This window comes from Schistocerca gregaria, chromosome 3 (genome assembly GCF_023897955.1).
Source record: "Schistocerca gregaria isolate iqSchGreg1 chromosome 3, iqSchGreg1.2, whole genome shotgun sequence".
Classification (NCBI taxonomy): Eukaryota; Metazoa; Arthropoda; class Insecta; order Orthoptera; family Acrididae; genus Schistocerca; species Schistocerca gregaria.
In genome coordinates, this window is record NC_064922.1 from 441,298,761 (window position 1) to 441,321,209 (window position 22,449).

At 36.2% G+C, this 22,449-nt stretch overlaps 1 protein-coding gene across 4 annotated transcripts in view; it reads left to right on the top strand.

The window, feature by feature from the left end:
* Positions 1-7,391, top strand: part of LOC126354364 (POU domain, class 6, transcription factor 2) — a 571,887-nt gene extending 564,496 nt beyond the window's left edge. For all 4 annotated transcript variants that reach the window (XM_050003945.1, XM_050003947.1, XM_050003948.1 and 1 more), the window contains 2 exons: positions 4,900-5,036; positions 6,670-7,391. In XM_050003945.1, the coding sequence (XP_049859902.1) occupies positions 4,900-5,036; positions 6,670-6,794 (262 nt within the window). In that variant the 3' untranslated portion in view covers positions 6,795-7,391. The remainder of the gene's footprint in view (positions 1-4,899; positions 5,037-6,669) is intronic.
* The last annotated feature ends 15,058 nt before the right edge of the window (positions 7,392-22,449 follow it).

A 22,449-nucleotide genomic window follows, 5' to 3' on the forward strand; every position in this document is an offset into this window, starting at 1 on the left:
ATGCTCCACATTCACAGGGGACACCTTACACACCAGGAACTCAAAAACGTATGTTGTCCTTAATGAGACATAACATATCTTGTATCTTGGAGGCAGGTTGGAACGCCGGTCTCAGTCCATGTCTCTTCAACACAAATACTTAGTCACAGGCTAGGCTATCTAAAACAAGCTTATTAAATAGTATTAAAGCAATTGGTAACAGTATATAAAATAAGATCAATATCTATTTCCCAGATGGTGAAACAGGTATGTCTGAAACAAAGGTGACATTATTTTGAAATTTTATTTCTGCCATCCCTGATTCATTTATCGGTCATGCAAGCAAAAAGAAGAAATTCTTTTGTCTTATGAACTAATGTGCACTTGATAGAATAACTCCAAACAATTTTAGACTGCAAATTCCATACATTAACTTATAGAGAGTATTTTATATTCATGTTTATGGTCACACAAATATTTCTGCAACTATCACAACCCCAAATTTCTCATTTCATTTATAGAGTCATTATGTGAAATTTAAGTTTTGTCATTATTTTTTGTAACAAGATGGTCACTTCCAGTTTCTCTTGCAAACCTGATGCAACTTGCAAATGAAGTCATCCTTATTCAGTGACAGGCACTGGTCCAGGTATTATGATTCCTTTTTTAAATTTCCTATCTTTGCTTTTGCTTTGATTATTTTTCTGCATTGCTTGTATATCCTTCTACTTCCTATGAAGTATTCTCTCATATTGCACATAGGGCAGCTGATACTATTTGAGACTTCCTTCATTTGCTTTTGCTTTTCAGTTACTTATTTTTGAATAGGGTTCACATAGTACTTATCATAGACTTTCTGGTAGGTCCAAAATATAGCTTGATCCAGCTATTTTTGCATTTTAACTCACTAGATCACTACAAATATGTAAGTTTGCGTTAACTTGCAGTAAGAATTAGTAGCATTCAGTTGTAATTGTTGTCCTTCACACAACTCAGTAATACGTTTCAAGAGACAATACTCTAATCATCAGCTTGTACGATTTAGCTCATGAAGTTAAAATGCTAAAAAGTCTACAAACACAACTGCAGCATTCACAAATAAAATGGAATATAAATACATTGGACCATGAGTCCTCACCTTAATTTTAAATCAGAACATCTCTCAATGGCTGACCTGTCTCACACAACACACAGCTCCAGGCCATGTCCTGTTAATCTGCTACTGGTTCCAAGAGTGTCAAGTTGAGAGCATATGCAGAGCTCCAGGGGCTGTTGTGAGCTCTGAATAAGCACCAAATTGACACTTGGAGCCCACAGCAAACCAGCAGGATGTGGCCTAGAGCTGTGTGTGTTGTGAGATGGGACAGCCACTGAGAAAAGTTATGATTTTAATGTAAGATGAGGACACCTAGTCTAACGTGTTTTTGTTCCATTTTATTTTGTGAAAGCCACCGGTCCAAAAGAAAATTAAAAGCGAACATCATTAGTCTTTCTTATTAGGTTCAAGGATTGAAAAGTTCTGTTGCCACATGATCAGTAGTAATATATTCTAAACGGATCTCTGAGTTTATAGATGTAAATAAGTACTTTCTTTAAAAATGCCAGTAAGTCAAATAAATATTACATTCACATCTACATACATAGTCTGCAAGCCACCATGGTGAAGTGTATCCCATACCAATGCTAGGCTTTCCATTTCCTGTTCCACTTGCAAATGGAGCAAGGGAAAAATGACGGTATGTTTCCATACAAACAATGATTTCTCTTATCTTATCTTCACAGCTCATATACAAAATATATGTTAGTGGCTGTAGGGATGCTTTGCATTCTGTTGGAAGTAATAGTTCTGTAAACTTTGTTAATAGTGTTTCATCAAAAGAAGATCTTCTTCCCTCCAAGTGTTCATGTATAAGTATACAGAGCATTTTTGTAATACATATTGATCAAATCTACCAGTAACATATATACCAGCACCCCTCTGCATTGCTTCAATGTTTCTCTTTAATGTGAAGTTGCTGGGGTGCCAAACATTCACACAGTACTCACAAAGAAATTGCAAAAATGATAGTTACATGATCTCCATTATAGATGAACTATACTTTCCTAGAATTCTTCCAATAAGCTGAAGTCGACTATTCACCTTCACTATGATTGACCTTATGTGCGCATTCAAGTTCTTATCACTTTGCAACATTATGTTTTGATATTTAATAGATTTGACTGTTTCCAGCAGCACAGTACTAATACTGTATTCCAATACTACTTGAGCGTTTTTCCCAATCATCTGAATTAATTTACATTTTCCCACATTTCGATTAACCTGCCATTCATCATGTCAAATAGAAATTCTATATGAGTCACCTTGTGTCCTCCTACAACCACTCAAAGACAACACTTTCCTGTACACTGCAACATCATCAGAAAACAGTTGTAGAGTGCTCACCATATTTGTCAGGCCATTTACCTGTGTAAAGAACAAGAGCAGTCATATTGTACCTCCCTGAGGAAATCCTGATGATACTTTAGCCTCCAATGAACACTCGCCATCAAGGATAATGTACTGGGTTTTATTACTTAAAAAGTCCTTGAGCCAAGCACATATCTTAGAACCTCTTCTGTATACTCAGACATTCATTAAGAGTGTGGTACTGTGTGGTACTGTGTCAAACTTTTTCTGGGAATCTAGTAATCTGGAATCTGCCTGTTGCTCTTCATCCATGGTTCACAGAATATTGTGGGAGAAATGGGAAAGTTGTGTTCAGCACAAGCGATGCTTTCTACTCCTTGTTGATTTGTGAGTAGAAGCATTTCACCATCAAGAAAATTTATTGAATTCAAACAAAAAATATGCTCAAGAATTCTGTAGCAAAACAATAGAAGAGAAACTTCAGTTATTTAATATATCAAGGACACCAGATATTTCTAAATATCAGCTTTCTTTCTAATTTACATAGTTAAATTTAGCTGGCATTAGTATGAATAGTGCTGATCAGTACTAATGCAGTCTATAGATTAAGTTTTTGTGGTATACTTGTCTTTTTTAATGTATGCCTTTGCTTGTTCCATATCACTAAAGTTTCACCTTCTTGGTGGGAACTGTGGAACATGTGGAATGAATGAATGAATAAATGAATGAACATTGCAATTTTCATAGTCTTAAAGGAAGGGACTTCAGATTTTTAATATCTTGCTGACATCAAGAGTCAGATAAGAGTGAGAAAGGAAATGGTCACTGGGCTTTTGAAGGAACTCATTTGGTATTGACCTGAAACCACAGGGTTTGAATCTCATTTCAGCAAAATTCAATGCCAATATGCAATGTTATTCATAAGTACCTTCAGAATTTCAGAAGCCCAAAAAACTGCAAAGACTACAAGAGACACAGAAAAAGTCCCATATTAATGGACAGAGTATCTCTCCACCCTCTGATTTGTAATACTCACTATAGCATAGTTATGCTAGGGGTCAGGTATGTCAGAAAATGGAGGCAGGTCATCTGCTCATACTATAGTATCATATTAGGTCACACTTATAGATAGGCAACTCAATGAACAGATTTCCAAAGCAGGCTTCTGTCATGCTTTACACCTGTAAATTGAGTTAAAAATTTGGAGGGATGTTCAACCACTGATACATGTCAGCTTCTGTATGTCTTGTAGCTTGCGTGCACCCATCTTCTGAAGCTGCAAAGGTACTTATGAATACTATTGAATTAACGATTGTATGATTTTCCTCAATCAAAGAATTAAAGTGATACTAGAAATATGTAATTGAAAAAAAAACCATAGTGTGACAGTAGACAATCACCACAAATAAAGAACATCAAGGAGGGATTAGAAATGGAAAGACTGGGAAGATTGCAATGAAAATCTCAAGAAAGACAAAGTGAGGTAAAATTGTTATGAGAATGAACAGGTAGGCAAGTTAAGCATTGGATTCCTCATGCCCATTGCCTTGCTATGATTGAACAGTATCATTTCTCCAGTTTTGACTAAACATTATCATATCCCCCAGTTTCCTGCCAATCCCAGTTCCTTTAGTCCCATAAAAAAGACGAATGACATCTTTTTACCCAACAACTTTTCCTTGAAACATGGGAATTACTGTGGTTCCCTTCTTGACATCCTGTTTTGGAAGCTGTCTAGAGGCATTGTTCCTGACCAAAAAACCTTGAACCTCTGACTCACATTTTGATAAAATCTTTAGACAAAGTGAGGTAAAATTGTTATGAGAATGAACAGGTAGGCAAGTTAAGCATTGGATTCCTCATGCCCATTGCCTTGCTATGACTGAACAGTATCATTTCTCCAGTTTTGACTAAACATTATCATATCCCCCAGTTTCCTGCCAATCCCAGTTCCTTTAGTCCCATAAAAAAGACGAATGACATCTTTTTACCCAACAACTTTTCCTTGAAACATGGGAATTACTGTGGTTCCCTTCTTGACATCCTGTTTTGGAAGCTGTCTAGAGGCATTGTTCCTGACCAAAAAACCTTGAACCTCTGACTCACATTTTGATAAAATCTTTGTGATCTGAACATGTGACCAAGCTATACTTTGTCATTATTCCTCCAGGTCCCCAACACACTTGCCTTCCAGTGCATTAACTTGTCCTCTTCTGCTTAATGATCCACGTTTTGGAATATCAATCTCCACCAATCTGATGGTCCTAAAACACCTGTATGAAGCACATGAGCTAGAAATGATGACAGCTAGTATGTCTTTCACTCCAAAAGGCCCCTTGCGTACAGTGTTGTCACCAGTATACCACACTTACAGTAAAAATGAGCCTATTTCCCAGTACATAGATAACGGAGCAAATTTCCTATACCATCCATCAGAGCTCCAAATATCCAATATCATTCCATGAAAGAAAAATATTATCAATTTTCATAAAACAAGAATATTTGTCTTTCAGATACAAGAGTGGACAAAATCACCTAACAGAGTTCATTGGAGTGGAGCCCTCAAAAAAGAGAAAACGTCGTACATCATTCACTCCTCAAGCTCTCGAACTGCTAAATGCACACTTTGAAAGAAACACACATCCATCAGGTGAGCACTCTGAATGATATATTATATATGAGTTTAACTCCAGGAGAATTGGTTGAAGATTGTTCACACATTAATGTTTTTTTATAATATATGAAACAAAGATAGTTTTCTTGTGAGTCACATAAAATTGTGCTTATCATACACACTATTTTGAAACTGTCTCTTAACGATATGTAGCTAATCCAGCCAAACCCATATCTGAGATTACCATCATAAACATTTAAATTACACCTTTGCAAATGATTACAGTGCAGTCAGACCTCTCCCACTATTGCACCAGGGTCATTCTCTCTGTTTAGAACGAAGACTTTGATCTTTTAGCATATGATTTATACAAGCAAGAAGGAATGTACCATCATTTCATTTTCTTTGCTCCATCTTGCTTTTAGTCTTGTACCTCTTTTAAGAAGAATAGTATCTGACTGCAATTTTGCTACACTTTACTTTATGGGTTTGTATTCAGGATAATTTTACAAGAACTATTAATTTTTGAGATTAAATATGACTTTACAAAATGTTGTTGCATCTGGATCAGAAGAAACAAGTGACAGACATTTCTGCACCTTTGAATGTGGGAAGGGTGGTGTTTGTTTGCTGTTACCTGTGGCTGCAATATGGCTGCAGCAGCTACAGCTGTTTGGCTCTCTACTGGATTCATTCAACATATTCTCTTATTAGCATGCATTGTTGAATTCAGTTGGCAGTATTCCAGTAGATTTTGCTGCTAACTCCAGACATCATCTTGTGCAAATTAAAAATGCTGCATACAGAAACAAAATAAGCAAATTAGCTCCACACGTTTTCTGCAACACACTGGTTCCAGACACATGATATAAAAGAACAATACAGAATAGTGAAAAGAACTGAGGGTGAGACCACTCTCATTCTTAGATTTTTTGTTGGTGTGATAGCAGTCAGCTGCTTTCTGTCAATCATTTTGTTATTATGGTTGAGGTATAACTTAAGGATAATGTAGAAAAATAGCAGTGAATGGAAAACAAAGATCAAAACCATTTTTTACATTATTTTTGTGAATTTACAGAAGTGATGAATTACTTATATTACTTCAATCACACACACACAATAAATTACTTAAAATGCAAGTATCATCTTCTGTTTAATTAAAGAGGCTGATTGCACCTCATATGCACTACTGCAATATTACTGAACGAACAATATTTGTGCACTAACCATGATGTACCCATCTATGAGCACAGTTAATGATTTCTTGAAAACAAAATTGCTCAGCATGGGTCCACAATAGCTAAAATGACTAACACAACTTTCTGGCAGATTGAAGTTAAGTGGAGGACCAGGACTCAAATCCAGAACCATGCCTTTGTATGAATGCTACAAAAAGAGCTCAAGTCATCTATTACAGAAATTTCTGTCAAGAATTGTGGAATTCACTACTTATGATTAAATAGCTGTAACCTATTTCAGATCTGTCATTAGCAAGTATGCTGCAAACATGAACCTATATAAAAAAAAATTAATTTATGGTTCCCACAATGAATTGTTTACATGTGCATATTAAGTTTGCACTCCCTTAAAATACTTTATTTAAATATTACACTGTTTTTAAGCACTGAAATCCAAAATCAGCTAATATTATCTTTTTTTATTTCTTTAGGAACTGAAATTACAGCACTTGCCCATCAGTTGGGATATGAGCGTGAGGTGATACGTATTTGGTTTTGCAACAAACGTCAGGCCCTCAAGAATACTGTTCGTATGATGTCTAAAGGTGTGGCTTAATTGGTGCCTGCTTTTGTGGTGTACACTACTGTGATGGTGCCTGACAAATGCTCTACAAAGTTACTTTGAAGAAACCAAAGAGTGTTGATGTCAGAAATTAGTGAGATGATATGTGAACTCTTATAATGAAACATAAACCGTGTGAACTGTGCCATAGGTCTTCATAACCAGGCTTTGACAGACTGTTGATTTACTGAACAAACATGTGTGAACTCACTACATACATTTTTGTCAATCACATCCAAGCAATGACTACAGTGTAGATAAGTATATAGAAAGAATGGCAATATATCAGGAAAAACTGACATTAAATTGTGAATTAGTAGAAGGGACACTGTTAAAAGAACTCTGTAAATGTAGCACAGTTGTAGATAAAAAGTCAAGCAATTTTAACAGTTCTTTCAAGTGTTATGATCTGGAAATTTTTTTCCACATAAACAGAGTGGTGAGCTTCTAGTCTTATGTTTATGGAATCATCAGTGAGAATGACATGTATTATTTATATCTTTTGTTTCTTGATGACATATTGGATAATGTGAGCTGTGAAATTCTTGATCTTTTTATTGCAGGGACAATAAAAGTTGTTTCAAAAATTAATCTGTGAAATTGTATAATACATTTTTGCCCTAGTATTTCTCTATCAAGAACCAACTATATGATGATTAATGGCTGTATGTATTCAGTAACTGACTGACAGATGTTAGAAAAGTTTTAATTACTGAGAAGGACACCTTTCCAGTCAAACTGCATCAGAAAATATGAATAAAGTGAGCTTGCAAACAAGATATTTATAAGTACTGCTCATGCTGCATATATGAGGGTTGGAACTTTAATAGTGGCCACTATTTTTTTTACAGTTTGTACAAAATAGCTGTGTGTTTCAAAGTTTTATTGAACTTCAAAGTTGTCACCAGCATTGTGTATAACCCATTGGCAGTGATGTGGAAGTTGTGGGATACTCACAGCAGTGTCAGTTGTTTTGACAGTTCACACTTCGCAGTCTATTGCCCAATGAATTTGTAGCAGTTCTGAAGCAAAAGCTGTGAAGTGTTTCCTTCAGTTTAGAAACTGAGTTGAACTCACAAGAGCTTAAGTCAGGGGAGTGCAGTAGGTGGTATAGCACATAGCGGCCCTGTCAGTCAAAAGCTTGCACTGTATGTGCTTGAGCATTGTTCTGCAAAATGATGGTCAGGTCCTGCAGAAAGTGTCATCACTTCTGTCTATAAGCTGGTCGTATGTTTTGTTCCAAAAATGAACAGCAAAGAGACAGAAGTGGTGACACTTTCTGCAGGACATGACCATTATTTTGCAGGACAATGCTCAAGCACATACAGTGCAATCTGTTACTGATTTGTTTGACTTATGGGGCTGCTAAGTTCTATACCACCTACTGTGCTCCCCTAAATTAAGCCCTCGTGAGTTCAACTCAATTGCTAAACTGAAGGAAACACTTCACACCATTCGCTTCAGGAGTGTTACAAATTCGTCGGCAGTAGACTGCACTGCACGAACTGTCAACACAACTGACACTGCTAAGAGCATCCTACAACTTCAACATTGCTGGCAATGGGTTATACACAACGCTGGTGACTACTCTGAAGATCAGTAAAACTTTGAAATACGTATCTACTTTGTACAAGCTATAAATAAATAGTTGCCGCTAATAAAGTTCCAACCCTCTTATATTAGAATCAGGGTAATTTTTCATATCCATGAAGAAAAGCAGGATTCATACAAACTATAAATTATTTTACTTTATTTCTTCTAGTCAATATCATACTTATACATGTTCCATTCTCTTACTTCTTTCATAACAATCATGTTTTGTTAAAATGTTTCACAATGAGAAAAGTAAATGGATGGTTAAATCCACAGCTATTTCATCAGATCTTTACACTGTGTGAGAATTGTTACAACAAAATGTTTTGCTTAAAGAATATCTGGTATCTGTAGCTCTGTAAGACATGTAAAATCAGCAGTAGGTTCAAAACTTGTAACGGAAGCAATATGAAAGTAAGCCAATATTAGATGCGAAGTTCCTACTATATTTTTAAGTTAAAAACTAATTTCAGCTCCATTTCCCAAACATACTATGCACTCATACATTTTGACAGAAACCTGTCTAACTGCCACACACTTATTTGAGTGCTGTTATTTGTTGTATGCTTATGCTACCAGAGATTCAAAGTCTGTAATACATAGACATTTCATCTTTTTATTTATTAAAAAAGAGGATAAAACTAAATTGCACACTGTCAGAGTACTTTTTTTGAGAAGAATTATGTGTTGTAACTGTTTTGATTTTCTGAAGTACAATGTTTCTGATAAATTTTACTGTAGTCATGTGCATAGTCCTTGTTACATTTCAAAGTGCTAAAATTTATATCAAACAACATACAAACTTTACCATCAACCAAATGAAACATAGTTACAAATGAAAATTTATGTCATTATTATGTTTGTAAGGTACTGGGCTTCCGATTTGACTGGTGCCTCAACAATTAGAAAAAAAGGGGAAAAGGAACAACAAGTGTTATGGAGTTCTCATGACATATGAAACAGTGCTTTTGTTTGCTATGGTGATTTTCATTGCTAATAATTAGCCAATAAAATGAAATAAAAATTATTACATCCACAGATTTGTATCTCAAAGAAAAATTATATATTAAACTAGAGACACATCTCAAGAAATGTTCTGTATTAAGTAAGGGTGAATGGAAATATCGTGGCAGAAGTTAACATAAAAATATATTACTGAATAATTGTATTTCAAGTAGGAGTTCACAAAATGATTACTTACATCTGGATTTGACTCATCCGCTTTTTTTTATTTTTTTATTTTTTTATTTTTTTATTTTTTTTTAGTTATATGCACAATATACTTGTAATCTTTCACACTTGTTGAGGAATAGCTACTTTGAGGCTGCACAGGAGTACATGAATGGATCTTACAATCTTTTTCCCATTTTGAAAGGGGGAAATGATGACTTGGAGGGCAGAGAGCTGATTCCAAAGAAATCACAAACAAATGTTAGGTATGTTAAAATTATGAGGGATGTAGATTGCTAAAGTATATTTTAGATTGATTGAAACAAGGATGTTTATAAATATCTTTATTTAGCCTGCCAATACATATGGAATAAATGAATTCTCATTACCCATGTGCCAGAAGAATTTTGAAATATATTCTAGTGCTATCATTTAGTTCATTTGTTATTACAATACCCTGTTTCTGAATTGTTAAGTATGAGGAAAATAATTTTAATGCAGTGCCTTTAATGCCACACTTTTGGAGCTTTTCCAGTAGGGTTTTGTGGCTTAAGATTCCAAAAACTTTGCTTAGACCAAAGAAAATATCAGCAGAATTGTATATCTTTTCCATTAGTCCTAGAAAGGTATGTAAAAAATTGTAGATGGCACTAGTCACAGATTTGTTTTTCCAGAAACCATGCTCGCCATCAGTGTGGATTTTGTTATTGTCCAGGAATTTTATTAATCTGTTATACACGATTTTTCAGTGGTTTCTGACAAAACCTGATAATGAAGAGATTGGTCTACAGTTTTCTCAATTTTCATTGACATCTTTGTTATGAATAGTGATCACTTAGGCAATTTTAAGACAGTCAGGAAAGGTCCTTTTTGAAACAGAGTAGGTTGATTATGTCTGCTAGGGGTATTCCAATATTTATAATACATTCCTTTATAATAAAGTCAGGAATATCATCAGTTCAAGAGAACATTTATTGATAGTTTTCTTCTGTGTGAATGATTTTAACTTGGGGTTATTTCATGGAGACAGATTGAGTGGCGGCAAGAGTTTACTTTGTTCTGGTGACTGTTTGGATCCCCACTCTTATTGTTAGTTATTACATTTTCTGTATTGTCTGCATAACACTGCCTGAAGAGATTTGCAATCTGTTTGGGGATCAGTTAACTCTTGTTGTCACTGTTCAAGGTGATATTTCCTTTTTTACTATTTTCTGCCTACTTTATTACTTTGCTTTTATTTTCTGACTTTGATATTAACTCATGATTATAAATTATTATTTGCCTGGTATATGACTCTTCTATAAATCTGAATGTATTTAATTGTTGAGGGGGGGGGGGGTATGTTGTAGTTTTTTTCTGCAACTGAGCTATTCTCTGTTTGTGTTGTTTGAGATTTTTGTGCTTCTTGTTACCTGCATATTTGCTTTTAGATTTTTGTTTCTTACAACCAATGTTTTGAGAAGAAACGGTTTTTCAAAGTAATGTTAGAACTTTTCATCTTTCATTGGTCACATGCATCTGAGAAACTTCTTCCACGCTTTCTTTTGATTATAAGTGACTGAATGTTTCTACTTATGTGAGTTGAACCTTCTTGCAGTCACAGTTCTTTTTATGTTTGTGGCTATAAAGTCAACAACCTGAGAGGGTTACCACTTCAGCTTCATGATCAATAAAATTTGTATTCACACATTTGGCAGTACAGGTTGTATTAACAAGTATTTGGTGCAAATAATGGCAGTAGTTTTTGTAATTCTTTTCATAGTTGTTACTGTTTTTAAATCAAAAATATCTGTTACGTAGGGGCAATAATTTTGTTGTCCTGCTTGTTGCACAAAAATCAGTGTTAAGGTGTAGGTTTCCATTTAGAGAACAATAGATACACATGACAATTATATTTGCTTCACTGATTTCTATGACTATTGCTTTAACAAGGTACTGAAATCGGTCAACAGTTTTGCGTTTCGACTCATGTTAATTAAAATCAAAATAATTCCATTTTTATGATTTCTGCTTCAAGTGTCTGGTCTGGTATAAAAATGAATCAATATAATCTGCCTTTAACCAGTCTTCCAACAGACATAGAATGCTGACAAAATGAAGCTCACTATTTAGCAAAATGTCAAAGTGTAAAACCTGGTTTTTGACTGGTGGTATATGGAGAGATACTTGTCACTGCAGTTTAAATGTATACTGGATTTTAAAATAACATCCAAATTTCCTAAGAACATTTTTACTACACCACTAACCTCAGCTTCGTTTGGAGAGATTCTGTCCATTAAAAAAAAAAAAAAAAAAAAAAAAAAAAAAAAAAAAAAAAAAAAAATCTGTGCAGGTGTTGGGACTTTTCTTTTGTCTCATTGACTTTTGAGTGCTTTCTATCCCTTGGATATCCATTCATGTGGCTTCCTCCTATGTTGCTGTCTGCTTCTTGCACCCTATAATTTTGACATATTTCTTTGGTTGCTCCATATTGTTGGATAGGTATGTTACTACACATTTCTTATTTCTAGACTTAAACACATCACTTTTGTACATGAGAGGTATGACTTTCTAGCTATCATGCTCCAGGCTTAATATTTTCCCCACTACTTGTAAAATCTTGCTAGTAATCAGATATTTTGAATCTCTTGTTTGCTTTTTGCTCTCCCTTATATACACAGGACCTGTTTAGTGTGTCTGGACATTATGCAACTGAAAGAAAAATCACATTTGTGTTTCTGAATTCATTCAGTCTTTGCTTAAGATCAATTGTGAGTTCCTTTGCATTGCTTGTTGCTACATTGAGGAAAACAGAAAAATCATTTCTGTGCAGCTTCAGTATATTTAAATGAAAAATGATGTGCATAGTAAATATTTTGGCATAACACAGCTCATTGTTCAATACTACTGTCACAGTTTGCAGAATGCATTATTGCAGTCCTGCACAGTTCTTCAGATTATCTGCAAACTCACAGTCAGTCACTGGGAAACAGTCACTGAAATATAGAAATATCTCCCAGATGCAAAATTTAGATAAAACTCAGCACACTGCACACGTTTTAATTTTTGATAGTTCATTTGTGGATTATTTTTAGACACAGATATTGTTCACTTTATAACCTGCTGCAAACCAACTAAAATGGCTCTCTGAAGCCTTTCTTTTATAAGATTACTTTCAGCTATTGTTGTTTGCTGTCTTTTTACAAATTACAATTATAATATTTGTAGTTAGCACAGTTTGTAGGTAAACTTCTCACATCAGATTTTGATTAACTAAATGAATGTACTGGATAACAAAGTAAAGTTGGCTAAGCCTTGAGTTAACATTTGAGATTTTTGGTATTGCACGAGAAGGGTGATAAGTCAGTACGGAGTAAATGTCATGGAAATACACTCTAAGGTAAGAAATATAAGGTGTTCAGTAAGATTTTAGCCTCTAAGCTAGGTGGAAAGGTACTGGAAGATTATCAGGCTGGATTCAGAAGTTGATCCACTATGGACCAAATATTTTTACTGACACAAATGCTAGAGAAATTTTATGAATATAACAAGCAACTGCATCAGTTATATTTTGATTTTAAACAAGCAGCCTAGATAGGAATAAGATTTTAGAAGCCCACTAAAATTAATTAAGCTGTTGGAAATGACACTGAAAGAAACAGTTTGCAAGATCAGACTAGAACAAACATTGTCAAGAGAGTTCCATGCAAAGGTGGGTGGTGGGGGGAAGAAGGGCAGAGGCTGTGGCAAGGAGATGTTACTTCTGTGCTGCTCTTTAACTTAGGATTAGAGAAGCTGATTTGGCATATGCCAACAAATCCAAAGTGATCAGTATTATATTTAATCAGCAGCCCCAGCTGGTGGTGTACGCTGATGATGTAGCGTTAATTCCAAGGTATGCCAGAGCTTTGAAGGATAATCATACCGCATTAGAAGGTATGTTGTGGAAGTTAGGGTTGGAAATGAATACAGGCAAAACAAAGTGTATGGTGATGAGAAATTCTGATGGAATAAACAAGATACTTCAATAAAAATAAATAAGAAAGAATATCAAAGCATGGAAGCATTTAAATATCTAGGCTCAATAATAACAGGAGATGACAGTATTGCAGTAGAAAGTCAAGAAAGGATAACAAGTGGAATGCTATTATTCCTGGCACAATATATTAAAGTACAGAAATACAAAAATGAAAATATAAATGACTCATTAACATATAACATAACATGAAATGCATACTTATATGGATATGGTGTCTGTCTGAAACAACAGACACCATATCCATGTAAGTATATAGTTCTGGCAATACCGGCCATGACCTTCTTCTGTGTGGATGCACACATATTCCCCAAACTCTTATGAGACGTGGTAAGAATGTCTTCCACGAGTAATGAGTGTGTTGGGGTGGGACACTACGAATGTAATGTGCGAACACACAAGGTGAGAATGTGGGTCTCGTGGGAGGTGTGCATGAGATACATCATCAGATGTATATTTTATGCCAGAACCTGACTGTCTGTTTACACTCCCAGTGGCTAGGAACTTGTCATGCTTTAATTATCTGGAGATCTGGTGGCTCCATTTGAAATTCATGTCAGAAATTCCTTTGGACAGCAATGATTGATTTAGTTTCTACTTACCGTATCACTCATTGGGCTCTCTCTCAAGATGCAGTCATTTCTAATAATTATTTAGCACCTGAAACAAAACAAAAGGAATCCTTTAGAAAAAATCTACACAAATGTTTTTTAACTGCTTTACATGATGCTGCAAACTGCAAGTCTCTGTGTCTCCTAGTTTTTTAAATTGCATTTGGAAACCAGAGAGGTTTCATATGAGGGTTCCCAGATCATCGGAGTACTCTATTGCTTAGGTTATCAATTTTAATTTTAAAATTTCTGTATGCCTAGTTGTATTTTTTCTTAAAAATCTGCAGTGTGGTAGCTTTTCAAAGCAGCTTTAGATCATGTGTGTTTTTGCCTGACCTAATCAGACCTGGTGGGAATTTAAGTCCAGGATTACTTTCACTTTGGCAATGTTTAACCACCTTCTGGGTTTCTTTGACTTGGCAGCAGTAGTCATAATGACCCAACATGGTTGAATACAACTCATTCTATTTGCCATCAGATCCTTTCACTTGTACCCAGAATCCTGTTCCTCTTCTGCTACCTTATATTTAAAGTTGTTCATGTTTGATCAATTCAGAGCTGATTTTTGCAGAACCACTTTTGTTATTTTCAGCACACTGTAAGAGGGACGCTAATCATCTTTGAAAGTGGAGGTTTGTAAATTGGGCCTGTGAGCTGACAAATAAATTTGACACCCTCCAAAATAGTTAATTAGGAGTTTAATGGCTACTAAATGAAAGAAGAGTTCACAGTATGATGAGCAACAGGGATACATTCTTGACAACTTTTGACAATGATTCGAGTCCAGATGTTTCATCCCTTCCCTATGAACATTTTGGGGCAGCGTCCACATTAAACGTGATGGGACCAATTTGGAGGACAATGTAGCCACAGGTTTTGCTCTTGTGTACAGGTTAGAACCACTAGGGGCTGTTAAAAGGCATTAGACAAAATATGAATGTGATCTGCAGCAGGGAAGGATACTTACACATTTTGATCCCTGCTTTTTCATGCCCTCTTATGCCATGCAAAATGAAGCTACAAATGAATAAAATGGCAAAGGGTCCCTCTAACAACCTAAAGTTAAGCAACACCCTGGGTGCCATCCATGCATCTTTGTTGACCATACTACAAAAGTACCTGTCTGAAACTAACACACATAAGCCTCCAGGCTACTCTAGCAGCTGAGAGTTTGGCAACCCCATCAGCCCCCCCCCCCCCCCTCCCTAGGCAGTGCTTATCTATATTCAGGCAGGCACTACAGCAGCCACAAGAGCAACTGTCTGTGCCCAACTAAGGTGCATGGGTGGCACCCAGAGTGTTGCCAAATCAGTGGTCTTAGACAGAGCCTTTGCCATTTTATTACGCTTATCTTAATGTTGTACCCCCTATGGTCATGCCATAGGAGGATGTGAAAAAGGAAGGATGAAAATGCATAAGTATCCTTTCCTGTTGAGCATCTCATTCAGATTTTGTTGGATTGTTTTGAATGGCCCCTAGTAGTGTCAGCCTGTAAACAAGAGCAAAAGTTGTTGTTTGGCCCACCAAAGGAATCAGATGATATTTAATGGGGATACAGCAAAACAGTGTCCCTGGAGAAGGGCTGAAATGTCTGAGATTGTCAAAAATGTCTTCATGTTGCTCATTGCACAGTGAATTGCATTTTTTGCCAATGAAATGCGTGGTTATCAGTGCCCCAGGGAGAGGGTTGATTTCATTGATGCTCTTTATGCTAATCACTGAGTGGCAGTGTGTCTGGAATGTTTTCCTCAGTCACTTGCAGATAAAATTTCGAGATTTCAGCACTGGGAATGACAGTTCTAAAATCTATCACAAAGGCATCAAAAGAAGGAGGGAAATGTGGGTAAGAGGGCTTTGACCACCTTCCTATCATATGACACATCCACAATGGCACTGGGCACAATTGCAATAACATTTGTTGCCAATGTGACTCCATTAACACACATTATTACACATCACATTGTAATCTACCCCCCTTCTTTCCTGTTAGCTGCTGTTGTCCATGATGAGCAATGTCTTTTCTGCATATCTGAGAGGAGAAAGATTACAAGAAACTTTTTAGTTTACTTGTCTTTTCTTGTAGAGTTGGCTTCAGTTCTTCTTGTGTGGAGATCTCATTCTTAAACCTAAAATTCTCACATTTTAGGTCCACATCATTGAATCGATCTAAATAATTTTGAAGCTTGTTGTTGCAGAATTTTTGTTTTTACATTAATTTAATTTGTCACATTTCACTATATTGCATAGTCTTTTGAATTTTCACATTAACAAAGCTGAAATTATATTGTTTACCGAAAATACAAAATATCGCTGATCACATCTAACCCATGCTTACTACTACTTCACTTTGTAGTGATAACAATATTCCAAAGGGTTTACATTTTTTTTTACAAATGAATTTCTGTTAGTTTAATTGTTATTCTATGAATGAATCCACAAATAAATATAATAAACAGTACTAGATTGTGTAATTAATAAAAGAAATTTTGAGTGTGCCAAATAATTCATAATTTCAAATTTTTGTATATAAATAAAATTAAAAAAGAGAATTTTAACTGTGCATTCAGAATTTGTATTTATTGATTATAACATCCAAAATAATAATTTTTATTCATGAATTTTAGCTTGAAATGTAACATATTGTGTATAAAATTATATGAAATTTCTCAGTAAAGCAGCTGAGATAATAGTGACCTGTCCAAAAACTGAAAAATGTAACTGGTATCGACTACTACTGTTGAGAAAAAGTGATTCTAGAGGAGGGTGACCCATTACAACATGAACTTCTGAGCTGTGGCCTTTTTTTGCTTGCTGTATGAAGTGTTGTAGAGCCCAAGAATGGTGTTGCAGGGTGCTACACTTTTGCATAATTAGAGATGAAGATTTATGCAACCTTGAGCCAAATTTGAAACTTATGCATCACAATGGGAGACAATTTGGGAATTTTTAAAAAAGTGATCCTTTAATTGTGTTGTGCAGTGGAGAAAATACAAGCTACTAAAAATTAAATAAAAACAATCTCAAACAGATTTTCAGATTTTTATTCACTAGCAGACATTTTTGGTGCTTTCCTCAGGCCACCTTCAGTCTTTTCCCTGCCATTATGGCTGCTGGTGGCAGCAGCTAGAGCAAGTTCCTTAGAAGTAAGGATGCCACTGCTTACTTCTATGGATCTCACTCTGTTTGTCACCACCAAGAGCCATTATGGGCTGAAGAAGCCTGAAGATGGTCTGAGGAAAGGGATGAAACTGGTTGCTAATGAATAAAATTCTGAGTATGTGATCAAGACTGTTTTTATTTGATTTGTAGCATTTTATACCAATCGCTGCTTTGCTGTAATTACAGAATGCTTTCTAAAATTTAAATAAAACATTTTCAAAATTCTAGGTAGCCTATACATATCAACATAAAATAAATCAAAATTCAAAACAGTGCACAATACAAGATTTGCATAAAGTAGAATACATAGAATAACAAGCTCATGTAAAATAATATCATTTCAAGCACACATATCAAAGTCATATTTCTATATACAAAGTACACTTGTGTCACTGTGTGTGTGAAATTAAGTACAATTAATTTCAGTTGGTATTAAATTATAATCTGGTTGAGTTTAACATTTCCAAAAATAAGTTCTACAAGAAAATCGTAATTATATAAGACAGAGACAGATAAAATTCACAATTCATTGATAATGTTCATTTGTAAGACCTACAGATCAGTCTATATTCTAGAAAAACATATGAAGTACAAAAGTTACAAAAGCATCATACCTGAAAAAGCATCATTAAAAGCTAATGTCAGTTCAAGGCACAACGAGTCCATTACACGTGAATTTTAGTGTCATAGTCTGGTGTTATGCTGGTACTGCGAACGGCTGAAAGCAAGGGGAAACTACAGCTATAATTTTTCCCGAGGGCATGCAGCTTTACTGTATGATTAAATGATGATGGCGTCCTCTTGGGTAAAATATTCCGGAGGTAAAATAGTCCCCCATTTGGATCTCCGGGCGGGGACTACTCAAGAGGATGTCGTTATCAGGAGAACGAAAACTGGCGTTCTACGGATCGGAGTGTGGAATGTCAGATCCCTTAATCGGGCAGGTAGGTTAGAAAATGTAAAAAGGGAAATTGATAGGTTAAAGTTAGATATAGTGGGAATGAGTGAAGTTCGGTGGCAGGAGGAACAAGATTTCTGGTAAGGTGACTACAGGGTTATAAACACAAAATCAAATAGGGGTAACGCAGGAGTAGGTTTAATAATGAATAGGAAAATAGGAATGCGGGTAAGCTACTACAAACAGCATAGTGAATGCATTATTGTGGCCAAGATAGATAAGAAGTCCACACCTACTACAGTAGTACAAGTTTATATGACAACTAGCTTTGCAGATGATGAAGAAATTGAAGAAATGTATGATGAAATAAAAGAAAGTATTCAGATAGTGAAAGGAGATGAAAATTTAATAGTCATGGGTGACTGGAATTCAAGTGTAGAAAAAGGGAGAGAAAGAAACGTAGTAGGTGGATATGGATTGGGGCTAAGAAATGAAAGAGGAAGCTGCCTGGTAGAATTTTGCACAGAGCACAACTTAATCATAGCTAAAACACTTGGTTTAAGAATCATGAAAGAAGGTTGTATACAAGGAAGAACCCTGGAGATACTAAAAGGTATCAGATAGATTATATAATGGTTGTTGTTGTTTTTGTGGTCTACAGTCCTGAGACTGGTTTGAAGCAGCTCTCCATGCTAGTCTATCCTGTGCAAGCTTCTTCATCTCCCAGTACCTACTGCAACCTACATCCTTCTGAATCTGCTTAGTGTAGCCATCTCTTGGTCTCCCTCTATGATTTTTACCCTCCACACTGCCCTCCAATATTAAATTGGTGATCCTTTGGTGCCTCAGAACATGTCCTACCAACTGATCCCTTCTTATGGTCAAGTTGTGCCACAAACTTCTCTTCTCCCCAATCCGATTCAATACTTCCTCATTAGTTATGTGATCTACCCATCTAATCTTCAGCATTCTTCTGTAGCACTACATTTCGAAAGTTTCTATTCTCTTCTTGTCCAAACTATTTATCATCCATGATTCACTTCCATACATGGCTACACTCTATACAATATAATGGTAAGACAGAGATTATGAACTGGGTTTTAAATTGTAAGACATTTCCAGGGGCAGATGTGGACTCTGACCACAATCTATTGGTTATGATCTGTAGATTAATACTGAAGAAACTGCTAAAAGGAGTGAATTTAAGGAGATGGGACCTGGATAAACTGAAAGAACCAGAGGTTGTACAGAGTTTCAGGGAGAGCATAGGGGAACAATTGACAGGAATGGGGGAAAGAAATACAATAGAAGAAGAATGGGTAGCTTTGAGGGATCAAGTAGTGAAGGCAGCAGAGGATCAAATAGGTAAAAAGACGAGGGCTAGTACAAATCCTTGGGTAAAAGAAGAAATATTGAATTTATTTGATGAAAGGAGAAAATATAAAAATGCAATAGCTGAAGCAGGCAAAAAGGAATACAAGCGTCTCAAAAATGAGATTGACAGGAAATGCAAAATGGCTAAGCAGGGATGGCTAGAGGACAAATGCAAGGATGTAGAGTCTTATCTGACTAGGGGTAAGGTAGATACTGCCTACAGGAAAATTAAAGAGACCTTTGGAGATGAGAGAACCACTTGTATGAAGATCAAGAGCTCAGATGGAAACCCAATTCTAAGCAAAGAAGGGAAAGCAGAAAGGTGGAAGGGGTATATAGAGGGTCTATACAAGGGTGATTTACTTGAGGACAATATTATGGAAATGGAAGAGGATGTAGATGAAGATGAAATGGGAGATACGATACTGCGTGAAAAGTTTGACAGAGCACTGAAAGACCTGAGTCGAAACAAGGCCCCCGGAGCAGACAACATTCCATTGGAACTACTGATGGCCTTGGGAGAGCCAGTCCTGACAAAACTCTACCATCTGGTGAGCAAGATGTATGAAACAGGCGAAATAAAATGGCTCTGAGCACTCTGGGACTCAACTGCTGCGGTCATTAGTCCCTTAGAACTTAGAACTACTTAAACCTAAGGACATCACACACATCCATGCCCGAGGCAGGATTAGAACCTGCGACCGTAGCAGTCGCACGGTTCCGGACTGTGCGCCTAGAACCGCGAGACCACCGCGGCCGGCTCAGGTGAAATACCCTCAAACTTCAAGAAGAATATAATAATTCCAATCCCAAAGAATGCAGGTGTTGACAGATGTGAAAATTACCAAACAATCAGTTTAATAAGCCACAGCTGCAAAATGCTATCACGAATTCTTTACAAACAAATGGAAAATCTCGTAGAAGCCAACCTCGGGGAAGATCAGTTAGGATTCCGTAGAAATACTGGAATGCCTGAGGCAATACTGACCTTACAACTTATCTTAGAAGAAAAATTAAGGAAAGGCAAACCTATGTTTCTAGCATTTGTAGACTTAGAGAAAGCTTTTGACAATGTTGACTGGACTGCTCTCTTTCAAATTTTAATGGTGGCAGGGGTAAAATACGGGGAGTGAAAGGCTATTTACAATTAGTACAGAAACCAGATGGCAGTTATAAGAGTCAAGGGACGTGAAAGGAAAGCAGTGGTTGGGAAGAGAGTAAGACAGGGTTGTTGCCTCTCCCTGATGTTATTCAATATGTATATTGAGCAAGCAGTAACGGTAACAAGAGAAAAATTTGGAGTAGGTATTAAAATCCATGGAGAAGAAATAAAAACTTTGAGGTTTGATGATGACATTTTAGTTGTGTCAGAGACAGCAAAGGACTTGGAAGAGCAGTTGAAGGGGATGGACAGTGTCTTGAGAGGAGTATATAAGATGAACAGCAACAAAAGCAAAACGAGGATAATGGAATGTAGTAGAATTAAGTCGGGTGATGCTGAGGGAATTAGATTAGGAAATGAGACACTTAAAGTAGTTACGGAGTTTTGCTATTTGGGGAGCAAAATAACTGATGATGGTCAAAGTAGAGAGGATATAAAATGTAGACTGGCAATGGCAAGGAAAGCGTTTCTGAAGAAGAGAAATTTGTTAACATTGAGTATAGATTTAAGTGTCAGGAAGTCTTTTCTGAAAGTATTCGTATGGAGTGTAGCCATGTATGGAAGTGAAACATGGACAATAAATAGTTTGGACAAGAAGAGAACAGAAGCTTTCGAAATGTGGTGCTACAGAAGAATGCTGAAGATTAGATGGGTAGATCACATAACTAATGAGGAAGTACTGAATAGGATTGGGGAGAAGAGAATTTTGTGGCACAACTTGACCAGAAGAAGGGATTGGTTGGTAGGACATGTTCTGAGGCATCAAGTGATCACCAATTTAGTATTGAAGGGCAGTGTGGAGGGTAAAAATCGTAGGAAGCGACCAAGAGATGAATACACTAAGCAGATTAAGAAGGATGTAGGTTGCAGTAGGTACTGGGAGATGAAGAAGCTTGCACAGGATAGAGTAGCATGGAGAGCTGCATCAAACCAGTCTCAGGACTGAAGACCACAACAACAGTCTGGATGAGAGAGGTATATGGTTCTTAAAGTAGCTTAAGTTCACTGTAGCGGATGGGTCTGAGTCTGAACTAAGGCAACCTGGTTGCGATGCAGGATCATCCACAGAGTAATGTTTTTCCTCATTTGTTCCACATGGATGTACACCGCATTGGTGACCTTACTCTATGTAAGTCCAAGTATATGATCAGGTCATGGCTGTGCACATTTAATTTCTAAATGCAGTCTTTGGAATAAATTGAAATAGTGTCTCTTAAAATTGAATGGTTATTGTGCTTCTATGCTCAGTGTTGTGGGTTATGACCTGTGTTAGTAAACATAATTTATCACGACACTTTATTAACACAGTTATTTTAAATTGGTATAATAACACTGAACATTCAATGCAGTAAAATTCCTGTTTAAAAAATGGCAAGTATAAAAGAGAAATCAGGAAATAGTTCAAATTGAAATCATAAACTTGGGCATCCGTCAAACATCAAAACAACAAAACTACAACAGCTGCAGCAGTTAATACTGAAACGCAACTTTGAGACTGAAATAAGAAAGCAATACAAGTGAATAACAAAATTTACTAAGGCTGCACTTAATGGTGCATCCAAAAGTGTTCATTCAACAGACAACCCACATAGACAATGGCCACACCATTCGATACAATCACCAGACCACACCCACGCTATGGATCTTCTGTGGTGTTGGACAACAGG